A 17,500-nucleotide genomic window follows, 5' to 3' on the forward strand; every position below is an offset into this window, starting at 1 on the left:
TTTAATGTTTTCTGTTTTCGTTTTCCATTTTAGGATACAATGATTTGAAGTCAGAATTGAGAAATTACCTCAGGAAATTTGCAGATTCTAATAAGGTAAGAATCTCTCTCTCTCTCTCTCTCTCTCTCTCTCTCTCTCTGCTGAAATAAAATAAAAAATAAAAAAAATCCAAACACAGGACGAGGACAGTCAGGCAATCTCCTCCACTCACCTCTTCTCCATAAGAACGTCTTTCAAAACTGAAATCCACTTTTAACTTGAAGACGTAGGGGTTTCAAGTTGACATTTTGTTGAAAATCATTTGCGTTCTAGAAATGTTGATTGAAACCCGTTGCCAAAATCACTGGAAAATACTTGGATCATTCTACCACTCTAGTAGGTATTTCACTGCCAATGCAAACCTCTGTCTGTATAAGAGACGTTGTGAGCCTGTCTCTGCTCTATCATTATTTTCATAGCAAGTGCTCATCTGAGCTCAAATCTGTGGTTTCTTCTTGCCAAACTTTCACAAAAAAAACACTTGATTAGCCACAACTGTAATCAATAGCTTCGCCCACTCTATCTGTGCCTAAATCTAAATGCAGATTCCATGAACAAAGCTTCTTTCCCAGAACTGGTTGCCTGGGGAACACTTCTACTGGCCTGCTTCCTGGTCGATTATAAAATAGTAGCCCTCAAGTCCAATGTAAACAAGTTCTTGTTGAGTCGTCACCTTAAATAATCCAAAATCTACCCAATGTACACCATTAACGATTACTACATTACTCTCTTATATTCATTAATCTTTATCCTTGAGTGGCCTTCGGGTCTTGATAGTAGTGACTCTTGTAAAAAAAAAAAAAAAATTTAATAAACTTAGTCATTTTTTTATGCCTTGTTCACTCTTTTTTTTTTTTTTTGAGGGGGGGGTTTATTACATCTGCTTTAGAAAATGGGAAAGTCAATTACTTTTAGTAAAATAATTTTTTTTTTACTCTGAACAAGCGCCCTTTTTTTTTTCTTTTTTTTTTTTTTTGTGTAATTCAGACGATTGTCTTATTCTAAATGAGGTCTACTGCAAGCAAATCCTAGAAATGGCATTAAGGAATATAGAATACACTTTAGATTTTTTGCAGAATTAAGGCATATTGATAAAATTTTGCATCAATTGAAAAAAATTGTGTTAAATTTATCTTTTCTAATTTCTTTCTCAAGGTTGTGCGAGAGGAAGATATCCGAGAGTTCTTCACAGGTATGGAAGCTCGTAAACGCCAGAGAACCAATGGAGCCCCATCTCATTTCTGCAAATAATTTTTTTTTCTTTTTTGTCTCCACTTGTTTCAATTGTGGCAGAACTACAACCGTCAACTGTTTTTAATTTTTCTTACGTAATTCCAGATTTGATGCGAGAGAATAAATGTCATTTTAAAAATAAATATCAATTTTTCTTCTATTTTTGCTTTTATTTTTTTCTTTTCTCATTATCGTTTTTTTTTTTGTTTTTGTTTTTTTCCCCCCATTTTTATTTCTTTTTCTTTCTTCATTTTTTTCTACGTCTTCATTTTTATTTTTTTGCTCCAATTTTTGTTTTTCTTTTTTGCATTTTATTATTTCATTTCTTTGTTTTTCCTTCTCCCCCCCCCCCACCCTTTCTCTCTTTTACCCCCTTCTCTTTCTCTCTTTTACCCCCTTCTCTTTCTCTCTTTTACCCCCTTCTCTTTCTCTTTTTTCCCTCCCCCACCCTCCCTTTCTCCCCACCCTCCCTTTCTCCCCACCCTCCCTTTCTCCCCACCCTCCCTTTCTCCCCACCCTCCCTTTCTCCCCACCCTCCCTCTCTCTCTTTCCTCCCACCCTCCCTCTCTCTCTTTCCTCCCCCACCCTCTCTCTCTTTCCTCCCCCACCCTCTCTCTCTTTCCTCCCCCACCCTCTCTCTCTTTCCTCCCCCACCCTCTCTCTCTTTCCTCCCCCACCCTCTCTCTCTTTCCTCCCCCACCCTCTCTCTCTTTCCTCCCCCACCCTCCCTTTTTCTAAGTTGAATGTTGCTAATGACTGCATGCCCATACGGGTGTCTCTTGGCTGTGTGGCATTCCCTGATTACTGCTCGCACCTTGGAGGAACTGTATTAATCTTAGAAATCCGGACAAAAGTCGTATCGGTTCAATGCCACATAAAAATTAATGAATGGAATTATTTTTGGAGAAAAATGTAAATTTGAGCATTCCTTTGTGACATAAGTGGAAACAATGGACACAAGGAACAAAAACATTTGAATAAAAAATATTTTTTCAATGGATTCTGGTGGAAAAGTAAATTGGCATAAAAGTAAATGCCATATAAAGAGTAGCAGACGGTAAGAGTTTATGTAAATATTTTTTTCCTTCTCTTTATTTGAGAAAGAATAAAATATTTCCATTTAAAAAAAAAAAAAAAAAAAATTTATTCAGGGGGAACAACTCTACCCGGAATAAAAAAAAAACATATATTGAGTTATTTCCCTTGCACAAAAACTTCTTCCTATCCTTTAAGTAAAACTTAAAACAATGTTATCTTGAAGACGTTAACTCCAAAAAAAAAAACTGGCATTTTTTTTCCATGACAAATGTTATAAGTCTTTTCTACTTTTTTTATCTTGACTCTCCTCGCCCTCTTTATCCCTAATTTCCAGATGGTGCCAAGATTTATAGGAATTAGCAGTTAGCATCATTATAGAATTTACTCGTAGGAATCTCCAGCGATACCTGGGATTGAATGAGAAACCCTGTTTCCTCCTGACCCCAGCCCTTAACTGCATATTACCTTTTTTCTATTCTTATATTAAAATTTTATAACATTCAATTTTTCGGGTGGGACTCAGCAATGTATTCTACAATGAGTACAGTGAAAGTATTGAAATAATTTTAGCCTTAAATTTTTTTTCAAGGCACATCTGGCATCTCCCCAGGAATCAATGAGAACCTCTATGTACACTGTCTCGAACGCAAAGATATATTTAATATCTCCTTTTATTTAGTAAATGAGTTTCGGTACTCGTGCAGTTTACAGATCGTGCTGAAATTAACATTATTTAGAAAACCATTCTTAACATGGGGAGAAGCAGGCTTTTTTTTTTTTTTTATGACAATACTTAATTATCATGTCGAAAACAGTGTGGATTACTTATTTTTAATCCAACAGGGAATTATGGACGAGAACCAATTTCTTATTCACTGACCAAGGATCAATAAAGTGCATCATAAGAACAGTTACTACACTTTCACTTATTTGCAAAAGACATGAGTTACATTTTGAACAAATTACCATTTCTCCTCCTTCCCCGGTAACGTGAGACTTATGAAAAATAAAAAAATGAGAAATTGTAATAAGGAATATGGAATCTGAAGGACATGTGGGTCTTCATTGATTCCTGGGAAACGTCAGGTTTGCCTTGAAATGTTTTGGTTAGTGTCAGCTAACGTACTTTATAACTTCCGACGGAGCGGTGGCAAGACAAATCAATTCCTTCACTTTTCTTATTCTTCAGTATTTCTATTGTGAAGCGATTTATTGAAATAAAATATAAAATAAAGGACATTATTGAAAAATATACAATAAAAATTAAAATTATACAAATAAAAATAACACGATTTAGACTTTATTTGCATTTAAAAAAAAAATTTTTTTATTATTTTATAAGAAATCTCCTAAATTCAAAATGGTTCTTATTGAAATAAATATTAACTCTTAAAGTTTTTGTTTGTCATTATTTTAATTTTTTTTATTCACGTTTATAATCAGATTAACGTTTTTGTGCATCATATTTCTTGATTTTGAGATAAGGATTAGTTATTTGGACTCTTCAGACTACCGTTCTCATCTTGAGGACCTATGACGCAGTGGTTAGAGTACTTGGAAAATTAATTGTAAAAGTGACTTTTTCTTGAAGGTTTATGATTCAATTCTTAGTGTAGGCGGTCAAAAAATACAATTACAGATTAATTAAGATGCCAATCAAGTCCAAATTCATTCCCAAGTTCAATAAGATACACCCGAAGAAAACGACCAAAAGGTTAAAAACAGTAGTCCTGAAGAATCCAAATAATACATATTGGTACATATAACAATGTAAACCATGGCAAGTGCTCGTCTGAGCTCCAATCTATGGTGCCCCCTTGAAACACTCCTCTAACTGAAAACACTATCAATAATTTCCCCCATTCTTTATCTGTGCCTAAACGTAGATTCCATGAACAGTGCTTCTTTCTTAGAACTGCACGCCTGTGGAACTGTTCCCTTTTCCAGCTGACTACGACATGGTCATCTTCAAGTTCAACATAAACAACCATTCCTACAAGCGTTATAAAGAAGTGGGCCAAATTCAAAATGGTGGAATGTAGTACCTGCTACTTCATATAAAAACATTTTGATATTTCACAATGACTAATGTCTGATATCTTTATAAAGCTATTTTAATGCTGATTTAATATATACATAAAACCATGGTCACAAAATCCATATAAAAAAATTTGTTGATGAAACTTTTTTTTTTTTTTTTTTTTTTGCAACACAGATTTTATGGAAAAAAGTACAAAAGTCATATAATAAAAAATTTTGAAGGATTAAATTATAACAAAACGTGATCTCAATGGTGAACCTTTTTTTTTTTTTTAATGATTGATATTCTAAATCTACAAAAAAAAGCAATTTGTTGTTCATGGGTACTTTTCAATGAAAAACTTTAAAAATGAATGTTCTAAAAAAATTTTTTTTTTTAAATCCTTGACATGTTGAATTTTATACAAATTCTGGTTGTCAAGTCAAACCGTTTTAGAATGATTTTCATACTTTTCTTGTACAACATAGATTTTGATACAAAAAATCATGTTATAAAGAATTCTAAAAAATTTGTTGATCTAATTAGTTTATAGCATCAAAAGAATAAGCAACATTTGATGTCAATGGTAAACAGTTTCTCTGACCTTTGGCATTTGCTACTGATACAATATATCCACAAGAAATTAATCTGTGTATATTGGAATACATTTCAGAATGGAAAATGAAAAATCTGTTTTGTTGAAACATTTTTTATAATAACGAACTTCAAAGTATTTATTTAGACTTTTCTTTCAAAACATCTAAGGAAATGGCAGAAACACTAGAGGAAGACCTCCAATCTGTAGTAGAATGACTAAGCTTGTTTCCTTCAGTAATTACAAGAAACCTCTACCACCAGCTTAAAGCTAAGTAAAAATAGCAAAAGAAAATAACTAGGTAAAATGTTGATGAAACTGAATTTTTTTTTTTTTTTTTTTTTTTTTTTTTTTTTAATGCAACACAGATTTTGTTATGGAAAAGAAGTCATAATAAAAAGAATTTTGAAAGGTGTTAAAGGTTAATTAATTAAATTATTACATAAAACATTTTTCTCGATGATTGATTTTCTAAATTTACAAAAAAGGCAATTTATGTTGTTTATGGGTACATTTCAATGAAAAACTTTAAAAATGAATGTTCTAAAAAAATAAAATTCTTGACATGTTGAATTTTATGCAAATTCTGGTCGTCAAGTCAAACCGTTTTAGAATAATTTTCATACTTTTCTTGTACAACACAGATTTGGATACAAAAAAATGATGACCTGCGAGTGATACAATATATCCGCAAGAAATCAATCTGTGTATATTGCAATACATTTCAGAATGGAAAATCTGTTTCACTGAAACATTTTTTATAATAACGAACTTTAAAGTATTTATTTAGGTTTTTCTTTCAAAATTCTTCTTTCTAAAATATTTGATGCCTTTTTCATCTCATTTTTGGAAAGTTTATAAGATTTTCCTGTTTCAGTTATTGGATCAACTGAGCTAAGAATATCAGAATATTTCAAAAATTGATATATTTGGATGTGATGGATAATAGAAAAGTGGAGATGGTCCATTTGGTTGTAAAAATGTTGATTTCATCTTTCCATTATCTGGGTATTTTTCAAGTACACATCCTAACCAATAATTTCTCTCATGAAGTGCTGTCACAAATTTGCTGTTTTTAAACTCCATATTGTTTCTTTTTTGTGATTCGAACCGTTTTTCCTTTATTTTGTAAACTTGACACTGTTTTTATTTCCATTTTTCTTTGAGAGACAGGAATGAAAGTATGTAATTTCTGTGTTCTTATAATCGAGGAGGAATTGTTAAATCTGTCTTCTAAGATGTTTGCTTCCTCTGTCCATTCTGCAGTTGAGGAATATAAGAAATGTATTTTCTTGCATAAAAATACAATTGTCTTGGCATCATGATTTGTTCATTATATAGTCGCTGCAGACTAGCTTTTTGCTGCTAACCTTTTAACAGTACCACCTAACCCATCACATGGTCCTTTCTCATGAGAAGTAGCCAAAAAAAAAAAATGCTACTCTGCATCAATACAAAAATCAGATTTATAAAGTTATTAAAATTTTTGTGTGAAACAGCCCCATAAGAGAAATATATAATTTTTTGGACATCATAATCAAGAATTTCTTTTAATTGTTCTATAAACTTTCTTTGAAACAAATGGACAGCTACTGCATCATGTTTAAGACAATCATATATTATTACAAAATTAATATGCTCATGGTCAATTCTATTTCAATAGTAGCAGATGAATGGATACAATGTAGCTTGATCATTATTCCAATGGAATCCTTGAGCTGCATCTTGCAAAACAAATGAATAATTCCCTGAAAAATCTGCTATTGCTAAGACTTCACCAACCTTCGAAGAACCTTTTCTATCAGAACAAAATGTTGATTGTGCTTTGGCAATGAAATTATGCTTCTTTAATGTTTGAGGGCCTGCATGGAAAGTTTCAATGAATTCCTTTGTGGATTGTGATAGAAGCATTCTACAAACTATCAGTTGATAACCAGTTTGTATACAAAATCATTAACTGAATTTTTGTGAAAAATTTCTTCCATATACAAGACAAAATCATCCATCAGTTTGTTGCAAGATGAGCAGTCATCCAAGTAACAATTTGTCGATGTTTCATTGCATGTAACAGCAAGTATGCATTGGTTGTAATCTGTCAAATAACTTTCTCCTTCAGTCAGTTTAGCAAGATGAGATCCTGCTATCATCAACTTCATGAACTGTGCAAATGCAGACAGTATGAGTTCCAGCACCACCTGCAAGCACATATTCTTTTGGTCTAAGCTCAGTGAATTTAGAGAAGCTTATTTTCTCTTGGTTCTTTGATTTGAATAATTCAAATGTCTCTTTCAGGTTACGGAGAACAAGATATTTTTGTTCCTGAACCCGTTTCCCATCCTTTAAAACAGTCTTGTAATGATTTTTTGCCAGGCATCACTCTACTAACTTCTTCACTTTTATAAAACTGCTTCACTTTATTAATTGTCTCTTGTGGGAATTTAGTTGTTTTTTTTTTTGTGTGTATTTGGCAAAGCTAAAATTTCTTCCTCGTTCACAAGTTTTTTTTGTTTTTTTTTTTTTTTGTTTTTTTTTTTTTTTTTGCTTGTCTCGCCATGTACATTGTAGTGCCAAATTCTGTTTGTATTTTACGTAGAGTCCAGTTTTTTGGAAGTACGGTCAGAATTTGAATTTTTGTGTTATGTCTTTTCACTTGCAGCAAACTTTCCTTTCAACTGAGTAATAATTTCTCATTCAAGGTTTTGTCGTTCTGCATTAGTTGATTCCTCATGAGAAATGTTTGATTAAATTATACCGAATCTATCAGATATCGCTCCTGTAATTCTTTCTATTTTTTTATTATATATGGAATGTTTTTCACATTTTCGTCGCTTTACTTGCGATTCCCCAATAATTGAAAGTGACTCATTCAGTAGCTGTAATTCAGTTGTAGTATCCACAAATATGTTTGAAGATTCGGTTTCAGCTGGTTGTGGCTGACCTTCATCTGTTGTTGAAGCAGCATCAAAAGCCTCAGCTGATGTAATTTTTTTTAATTTTTTTTTTTCGACATTATGTGCAAATATTCTTACCAGGGATCAATTTAAATTGTTTAATGTTGTCAGCATATTTTCTGACTTATGAATTTCAAAGGGGTCGCAGCATACATTTTCAAGACTATTCCTACTTACTGAATCCATTTGGATGGAACACTTAAAAAAGTTTTATATCTAAGAAAGGATGATTATTAAATCTTAGTCCAAGGATATAAGTCTGAAAAAAAAAATATAAAAATAAAATCTGATGAAAATGAAAGAAGTTTGCTGCAAGTGAAAAGAAATCACAAAAAATTCAATTTTTAATCATAAAAATCTTGACACTTCAAAAGCATGTGGACCCGATCTCATCCCGTCTGTACTATTAAAAAATGCTCTGCTGAGGTTGCTCCAGTCCTCTCTAAACTTTACAACAAATGCCTTAACAAATCTTCTTTTCCTGACAGCTGGAAAACTGCTTCTGTGGTACCAGTTTTCAAGAATTCTGACGAAAGAACTGATCCATTAAATTATCGCTCCATTGGTCTCCTCCTTCTTTTCAACAAAATATTTGAGTCCATAATCAAGCAAGCTATAATCCACTACTTTATAGATGCTAAACTTCTGACTAACAATATGGATTTAGACAAGCCCATTCTATAGTCATATTCCAACTGTAATCTCTGAACGTATATACCATACACTGGACAAAGCAGGATAGGGTAGGGCGGTAGTCCTAGATATATCTAAGGTGTTTGATAGGGGTATGGCACGATGATCTTCTCAGGAAAATCAGATCATTCGGTGTCATTGGATGATTACTTAACATAATTAAGTACTTAAATAAGAGAAGAATCCAGGTTGTCATTGACGGTCGTACATCTAAACAATATGATATAAATGCGGGTGTACCTCAAGGATCGATCCTTTGACCTTTATTATTTTCGATATTCATAAATGACCTCCTTGATAAAATTGTCTCTGAGACGGGTACATTTGCTGACGACACCACGCTTTATAACAGGCACGAGGAGAAAATGAATGAACACGTATCTAAGGAAATGGCAGAAACATTAGAGGAAGACCTCCAATCTGTAATAGAATGGAGACAAAAATGGATGATCACATTCAATGCTGCCAAGACTAAGCTTGTTTTCTTCAATAATTACAAGAAGCCTCTACCACCAGTTTAAATTTAAGTAAAAATAGCACCAGTAAAAATAGCAAAAGTGAATAACTAGGTTGGTTGGTTTTTTGTTTTACGGCATATCAACCCTTTCCAGGTTATTTAATGCCGAATCCAAAGATTTTGAAGAAAAATTTTTTAATAGAATATATTTGTTGTTTTCAAGTCCGTTTCTATTTAACTCATAGTTGGGACCCTAACAGGTACTACCACTCCGGGTCAGAGTGGACCTGGGAGCAATAAATAACTAGGTAAAAATGGCACTTTGAATCATTCCTACATATTCCTCGAGATATTTCGCTAAAGGTGCAGTATCTTTCCATCCTAAAATATCCTTTAAAATGGCTACTAGTATAGGTTTTCGGGGGGGTGCTGAAAACGAAAATAAAATTCCAGAAAACAAGTAGCTTCCAAGATGTAAAGAAATTATTGTTTCACAAGTGGGCGATCACTTTTCTATATTAACTAAACGTAAATTGAGCCCCCACTTTATGGTCATCTTTTTTTTTTAGGGGAGGGGTTGGTCAACGTAAAATGAACACAATTTAATGAAAAATGTGTACAAAACCTACCTTAAAAAACTTGCTTTCTAGGGGGTTTACGGTGTGCTGAAAACGAATATCACATTTAAAATTGGGTCCGACTAATAATTTTCACGATAGTGAAAAGATACTTTTCCACAAGTTTGATGTAATAAAAAGATACATGTGCGCACTTGCATGTACAACAATGGCCACCACTTATAAAATATTGCATTTAAATTTTCTGCAAATGAGTAGCTTTCCAGATATTAAGCAATGTAATTCCACATGTTATGAGTGGCGGCCATTGTTATATGCACAAGTGTGCATATTTTTGCCAACCCTCAACCCAACAAAAACAAAACAGAAGCACCAATACTTTCATAAATATTGGCAAACCAGAAAAGTACCCAATTCAAACTTTGCAGCAAACGGTATTTTATTATATTCAGTCCCTGATATTGAACTTTATCAGTATATATCTTCTGGCGAGAGTATCAATTTCCCATCCCAAGTTTATTTATTAAACTGTTAGGTGGAAGTACAGGTTCTGCAGATTATTTAGAAAGCCATCCTTAACTTAGGCTCAATTATAGCTTAAAAATAAAACAAAATACTGGAAGAAACCTACCCAATAAACGTTATCATAACATTTATTGGGTGAATGAATTTGTTTTATTTTTATTTTTAAGTCATCATCGAGACTCCAAAGATATAAATATATCGTGTCAGCAATTTTTTTCTTGTTCTCATATAATGCTCAATGCTTGTAATTTGTAAACAAATTTTCCCAATTTTCTGCAGCATAACATTTTTTTTTAGTAAAAATCTTTTTGTTGCATAAAAATTAAAAGCTGTGGCCGCCAGCAATTAAATCATTGAAATAAGTTTTCATTTTCAAGACTTAATGAATTAAATTGAATGGTAAATATTGGCTTTAGCTACAACAGAACACCGAGCACTCAAATGATAAAATATACCAAGCGCACGGTAGCATAAACAAATTTACATTAGGTCTACTTGTACAATTTTCTTTAAAATGATGACTTTTATAGGTTTTCGGTTATGCTGAAAACGAATATCAGTTAACTTTATAGTAAATATTTACATTAGGTCCACCTCCACGATTTTTCTTTAAAATGACGACTTGTATATTCGATTATGCAGAATCAGAAGATCTAAGTGCGATAAACAAATCTAGTTTTCTGCGCCTGACACTGCCTCCCCCCCAATAGTATTTTCTATACAACTCGTCATTTAAAAGAACAATGTGGAAATGGACCTAATGTAAATATTTACTAAAAAATTATCCATGCATGTAAATTAAAAACGTCTGTAAAATTGAGAAAATATCAATGAATGGTTAATTTTCTTTTTAATATGCATTCAAAACGTTAAGCCAATATAAGTAAATAAAAAAAAAATGTTATCAGGAGTGACTAATAAACAAATAGGCTGAGTCGCCATTGAACTCGATACTCAAGGAGTACCAAAGAATATAGAATACCACTTTTGTTTAGGAGAATTTTACTGAAGACTTATTTTAAAAAAGATGATGATGATATTATTATTATTATTATTATTATTATTATTAGTTTTAGGAGAATTTTGCTGAAGACTTATTAAAAAAAAAGATATAATAATAATAATAATAATAATAATGATGATAATGAAAAAGATATAATAATAATAATAATAATGATAATAAAAAAGATATAATAATAATAATAATAATGATAATGAAAAAGATATAATAATAATAATAATAATAATGATAATGAAAAAGATATAATAATAATAATAATGATAATGAAAAAGATATAATGATAATAATAATAATGATAATAATGATAATGATAATAATAATAATAATGATAATGAAAAAGATATAATGATGATGATGATGATAATAATAATAATAAAAATATCTACTTAAATTCTACATTTGTATGAAAATATAACTTATATGTATATGGTGCCTGGCAAAATTTCTTGAAAGTCTTATCCTGTTCCAAGGCAGACTCAACTGAGAAAGTGGTTTTAATAATATTAATTTTTTATAATCTTTTATTGCTTTTTATCTTTACCCATCCCTTACTATATATTTAGAACTTGTTTTTTATAACCAGTAAACAGGCAGCAGCCTCAACCAGTAAACAAACAGAGACTTCAAAAATCAAAGGAACGTTGTCACCAAAGCTTGTCTGGCGTAGAGGTGATAAAACTTTCACTTAGTCCACTAACTTAAATATCAAAATTTTTTATATGGATTTGTGACCATGGTTTTATGTATATATTAATCAGCATTAAAATAGCTTTACAAAGATATCAGACATGACCATATTGTGAAATATCAAAATGTTTTTATATGAAGTATCAGGTACTACATTCCGCCATTTTGAATTTAGTCCACTTCTTTAAAACGCTTGTAATGGAAACCCATCATGAAAGTTGGAATGTATACTCTCATAAGATAGACAAATCTTTTGTCAAAATTACAAAAAAAAAATTAAAATGACCTTTTTTGAGATAATTCAGGTAAAAGGTCATGGTCAACTTGTTTTTTTTTTAATTTGACCTTCAAAAAAATTATCCCCAGAAAAAAAATTGTAGATCTATTCAGGTACTTTAAAATGATATATGAATTAACTTTGTAGGCCCATAAATAACAGAGATATCATCTTTTAATGGTCACCTCGTCATAAAAATTCACATTTTTGTAAAAAGGTCATGGTCATATCTCAGAAACCCCTTGACCTTGAGATGCGTAACAGGTGCCATTCAATTTCCTTTAACAGGTGCCATTCAATTTCCTTTAACAAATTTGAAAAAAATCTGTGTCAGACATGGTTTAACCCCATGTAGATTTGACATGGAATGAGCCATATATATATATATATACAGCATAATCGCGCTGACACACCGGTTCTCGTCTAATCACCGAAATTAAGCAACGTTGAGCCTGGTTAGTACCAGATGGGTGACCATTTGGGAATTCTAGGCACTGTATATGCTCTCCGCTTATCTCGGCATTGGTCTTCAGTCATTCTGTACATGCATTTCACTTGCCACTGGTATTTAACAATTTCGACGCAAGAGAGGTGCGGTTGGAGATTGTGCACCTCTGGCCACAAAAATTTCACACGCAGGCACTCCTTTGTGGGTATCCATAGTCTGTTAAGGACTGAAGCAGCATATATATATATATATATATATATATTTATATATATATATATTTTTTAAGTTAAGAAACATGTAAAGAGAAAAAGGAAGGATGTTTGCAGGAGTGAGAGAAAGGATATAGATAGATAGATAGATAGACAGACAGATAGACAGATAAATAGATAGGCAGATAGATAGACAGATAGACATATATATATATATATATATATATATATATATATGACTACTTCATTTAATCTCATAAATTAATATACGAAAGTATAATTTTATGCGTAAACTAAGTATTTACTTGAACAGTGCTCAATACATAGGTAGAAAGTTAGAAAAATATATATGACAATTAAACTACACAGAATATTTAACAACTGGAGTTCAAAATAAGCTGGTCTATTCCTTTTCTTGTTGTCTTAAAAAATAATTTATACATGGTGTGTGTTGAAATAGAACCTCTTTCACTCGTTTCAATGCACTGAGTAACCATCTGTCTTGTAACGTCACCTGTTTACTGTTTGTCTAGCAAAAACTCCCCCACTCCTCCAAGCAGCCTTCTTTATATTCACCCACATGAATCTCGCGAGATCATATAAGACTATTTCTGTTAAATATCTTAGACACGATCTTGGTTTTTCTTTTCCCTGTTGACGCAAGAGAGGTGCGGTTGGAGATTGTGCACCTCTGGCCACAAAAATTTCACACGCAGGGACTCCTTTGTGGGTATCCATAGTCTGTCAAGGACTAAAGCAGCATATATATATATATATATATATATATATATATATATATATATGACTACTTCATTTAATCCCATAAATTAATATACGAAAGTATAATTTTATCCGTAAACTAAGTATTTACTTGAACAGTGCTCAATACATAGGTAGAGCTAGGTAGTAAGTTAGAAAAATATATATGACAATTAAACTACACAGAATATTCCGCGTTTCATCCACACTAGGATGCATAAGCCTGACGAATCCTAGTGTGGATGAAACGCGGAATATTCTGTGTAGCTTAATTGCCATATATATTTTTCTAATTTACTACTATATATATATATATATATATATAACTACTTCATTTATTCACATAAATTTAATATACGAAAGTATAGATTTATGCGTAAACTTTAAGTATTTACTTCAAAAGTGCTCAATACGTAGGTAGAGCTAGTTAAAAATTTATAAAATATATATGGCGATTAAGCTACACTGAATATTCTGCGTTTCATCCAACTATAGGATGACGAATCCTATAGTTGGATGAAACGCAGAATATTCAGTGTAGCTTAATCGCCATATATATTTTATAAATTACTATATATATATATATATATATATATATATATATAACAACCTTGCACCTTTAAAAGGTGTTTATTTCTCTTTGTCTAGATATATATATATATATATATATATATATATATATATATATCTCTGGAGCTTTGTCTGAATATATATATATATATATATATATCTCCAGACTAAGAGAAATAAGCACCTCTTAAAGGTGCAAGATTGTTTCAAATTTGATTATTTAAGGGGACAGTTCAACAAGATTTTGTTTACATTGAACTTGGAGGCTAAGATATTGAAGCCAGTCAAGAAGCAGGCCAACGGAAGTGTGTTCCACAGGTAGGCAGTTTTTGGGAAGAAGCTTTCTTCATGGAATCTGCATTTCCATTTAGGCACAGATAGAGTGAGGGAAATTGTTGATAGTGGTTGCAGTTAGTCGAGCGTTCCTTCTTATTTTATTTATTTTTTTCTTTATTCGTTAAAGTTTGGCAACGAGGGCTCATAGATTCAAGCTCAGACGAGCACTTGCCATAAAAATAACAACAGAGCAGAGACAGGCTCTTGCAGAAAATACAGGTAAAAATATAGAAAAATAAAAATATATAACGATACTCCTGATCTGATATAGAACATGTATATCAAATTTGTTGCCAAGGTCGCTAGGAAAATGGTGGGGATCCTTCTATTGATTCAGTAGATATCTCACTGCTGATGCAATTCTCTATCTATTATCTATATAAGAGCCAGTTACGTCCAAGAATGGAGTGTTGCCACATCTGGGCAGCCTCATAGGAGATGCCCTTTTTTCTTCCCTGCAACCTGTTTCTCACAGAAGAGATGTTACGAGTTTGTCTCTACTTTATCGTTATTTTCATGGCAAGTGCTCGACTGAGCTCCAATCTATGGTTCTCCCCTCGCCAAACTTTGACGAGAAACACTCCTCTAGCTGAAAACACTATCAATAATTTCTCCCACTCTTTATCTGTGCCTAAAGCTAAACGTAGATTCCATGAACAAAGCTTCTTTCTTAGAACTGCACGCCTTTGAAATTCTCTTTCGTTTTCCTGCTTTCCAGCTGACTACAATATAGTTGTCAAGTCCAACGTAAACAAGTTCTTGATGAGCCGTTCCACTTAAGTTAACAAATTTACCGAATTTCCTTTACTAACAATTACTATATTGTTCAATTGACTACTTTACATTCGTTAACCCTTATCCTCGAGTGGCCTCTGGGCCTCGATAAGTGGTGATGTCTATGTAAAAATAAAAAGAAAAAAAGGCTATTGCAGAAAATACAGGCAAAAATATACAAAAATAAAAAATATATAACGATATGTACAATATGTATAATTTTTTTTTTTTTAATTATTTATAACAATAATAAATAAATAAATAAATTCACAAATTATAGGCCAGCCTGTTTCTGTTGTCAGCTCAAACCAGGTGTGTCCAAAAGTTCACGACATCTTGCCAAGCTTTGCAGCCATTGGTTGAAATTTTGCTTCTGAACCACCGTGAACCAATCACTGACACTGGCTATAGCAAGAAGCACATGAACACTGTTGTCATACATGACGGAGCTGGAAACGAAACAATCATAAGAATGTTGAATGGCTTCAAATACCATCCGGCTGTCGATATAGCCAGGTTTGTTGAAAAGAAACTGAAAAATAAATGACGCGAGTCTTTTGGCTGGTATGGTGGATGTTGAGTCGACTGGCATCCGTTCATGATCACCAGGGTATTTAAACCAGTTTAAACCGGCACGGTTTCCGGTTCCACTTGCGGTTGGTAGATTGAGTTCAGCTCTTTTAACCGTAGGTTGGTTTTTGGAATACATTTGTTGGGTGTCCGTTGTAAATTTTTTATCTGCGTCACGCGTTGATGATAGATGTTCGTGTTTTTTCTTTATCTCGCTCCTACGGAGAAGATACTCACTCTCGATAATCGCGTTGCTGACGTTAGCAAGAAGGAGGTCTCGTTTCAGAATCTCCATCTGCTGTTCCATTTGCTTGAGCAAATCTGAAAGATCCGTAACCCTTTCGGATTTTTCATTGCTGTAACTTGAGCTGCCACATCGTCTGCCATATACGTTTTTGTCATTGTCAGTATCATTACCGTCTTCGCTTATTGTCTCGGCAATTCCTCGGCAATCGATCTGATGCTGCGGTAAACCAACAAGCTGCACATTTTCACCGCAGCCTGCACAACTCACGGTCGAATGCAGGCAACGATGCGCATGGTCCCTTGCATGCTCTAGTTTAACTGTAGTACGGCAACCTTGGTCTTTGAATTCGCAATACGTGTAAAATCCCTTAATGAGGTTCCGTAGAGAAAGTTCTAGCTTTGATTCGTTTGGGTGCACAGCTTCCCGGCATTCAGGACACGAGCCAGTTGAAGTTTCAAATCTTTGGTGATGTTGATGGATGTAATTTTTATATCGGGCAGTCTCTAGCCACGTCTCAAGGCAGAGGAGGCAAAAGCTATGTCCGCAAGGGGTCAGCACTGGATCTTCGAACACTAGTCCGCAAATCCCGCATAATAAATTAGCATCAACGACTTCAACAAATTTGTGGACGTCATATCCCATGGTCGGGATTTACTTTACAAAATTATGAAATTGTTTTTTTTGTTGTTTTTTTTTTCTCTTTCCTTTTTTTTTACCTTGTCATGACTGAAGTAAAATGAGTATCTTACTTCTATAGATTTGATAAAGGGTTCCGTTTAAAATTCTCTGTAGATTCACGAGTTTCACCGAAAGATTTCAAAGTGTAACAGAAAGATTTTCAGATTCAACAGGATTCACCTGAAGAAGCTTGGAGGCTACATCGACCGAAACATTATGATGAGATCAGTAGTCCCAAGAATCCAAATAATACGTCCTTTTTGTTTTTGTTTTAAACGTTTGCCTTTGGATGAATCAGGCTTTAATAATAATCAAATTTACTCTGGATCAGCCGATAACACTTGGTGTTTTCTTTATTCTAAATCCAGGTAAGATGCATGATGGTGGTCCTAGAAACGGAATTACACAGGATATTTTAATTACAGCTGAGCACCTGAAAAATAAATAAAATTTTACATGTAAAAATCAACAAAAAGACATTTTTTTTAATGACTAAACATACATTAGTTAAGTGACATGAATATTAAGAACAAATTATTTCACAAAATATTACAGAAGTTAAAAATATTGTGATTTTAAGAGTAATTGATATATATATATATATATATATATATATATATATATATATATATATATATACATATACACTTGTGCCCGATATTATTCATACCCCTCGGATCTTTGAGATTTCTATAAGAATATTGCTCAAACCAGAAGGTAGACAATATTAAAGGGATTTCAAACAATAAATCAAGCATAAGCATTTAATTTAAACTCAACAAATAAATAAATTAT

General features: G+C 32.6%; 2 protein-coding genes across 5 annotated transcripts in view; one reads left to right on the forward strand and one right to left on the reverse strand.

Moving 5' to 3' along the window:
* LOC145266334 (putative E3 ubiquitin-protein ligase UBR7) overlaps window positions 1–1,411 on the forward strand; it is a 50,739-nt gene extending 49,328 nt beyond the window's left edge. For both annotated transcript variants that reach the window (XM_080121921.1, XM_080121922.1), the window contains exons 10-11: window positions 34–95; window positions 1,195–1,411. In XM_080121921.1, coding sequence (XP_079978047.1) covers window positions 34–95; window positions 1,195–1,290 — 158 coding nt within the window. In that variant the 3' untranslated portion in view covers window positions 1,291–1,411. The remainder of the gene's footprint in view (window positions 1–33; window positions 96–1,194) is intronic.
* A 14,004-nt stretch (window positions 1,412–15,415) lies between these two features.
* Window positions 15,416–17,500, reverse strand: part of LOC145266335 (uncharacterized) — a 43,331-nt gene continuing 41,246 nt past the window's right edge. For all 3 annotated transcript variants that reach the window (XM_080121925.1, XM_080121924.1, XM_080121923.1), the window contains one exon: window positions 15,416–17,138. In XM_080121925.1, coding sequence (XP_079978051.1) covers window positions 15,509–16,669 — 1,161 coding nt within the window. In that variant the 5' untranslated portion in view covers window positions 16,670–17,138 and the 3' untranslated portion in view covers window positions 15,416–15,508. The remainder of the gene's footprint in view (window positions 17,139–17,500) is intronic.

This window comes from Euprymna scolopes, chromosome 41 (assembly GCF_053919585.1).
Source record: "Euprymna scolopes isolate OS-2025 chromosome 41, ASM5391958v1, whole genome shotgun sequence".
NCBI lineage: Eukaryota > Metazoa > Mollusca > Cephalopoda > Sepiida > Sepiolidae > Euprymna > Euprymna scolopes.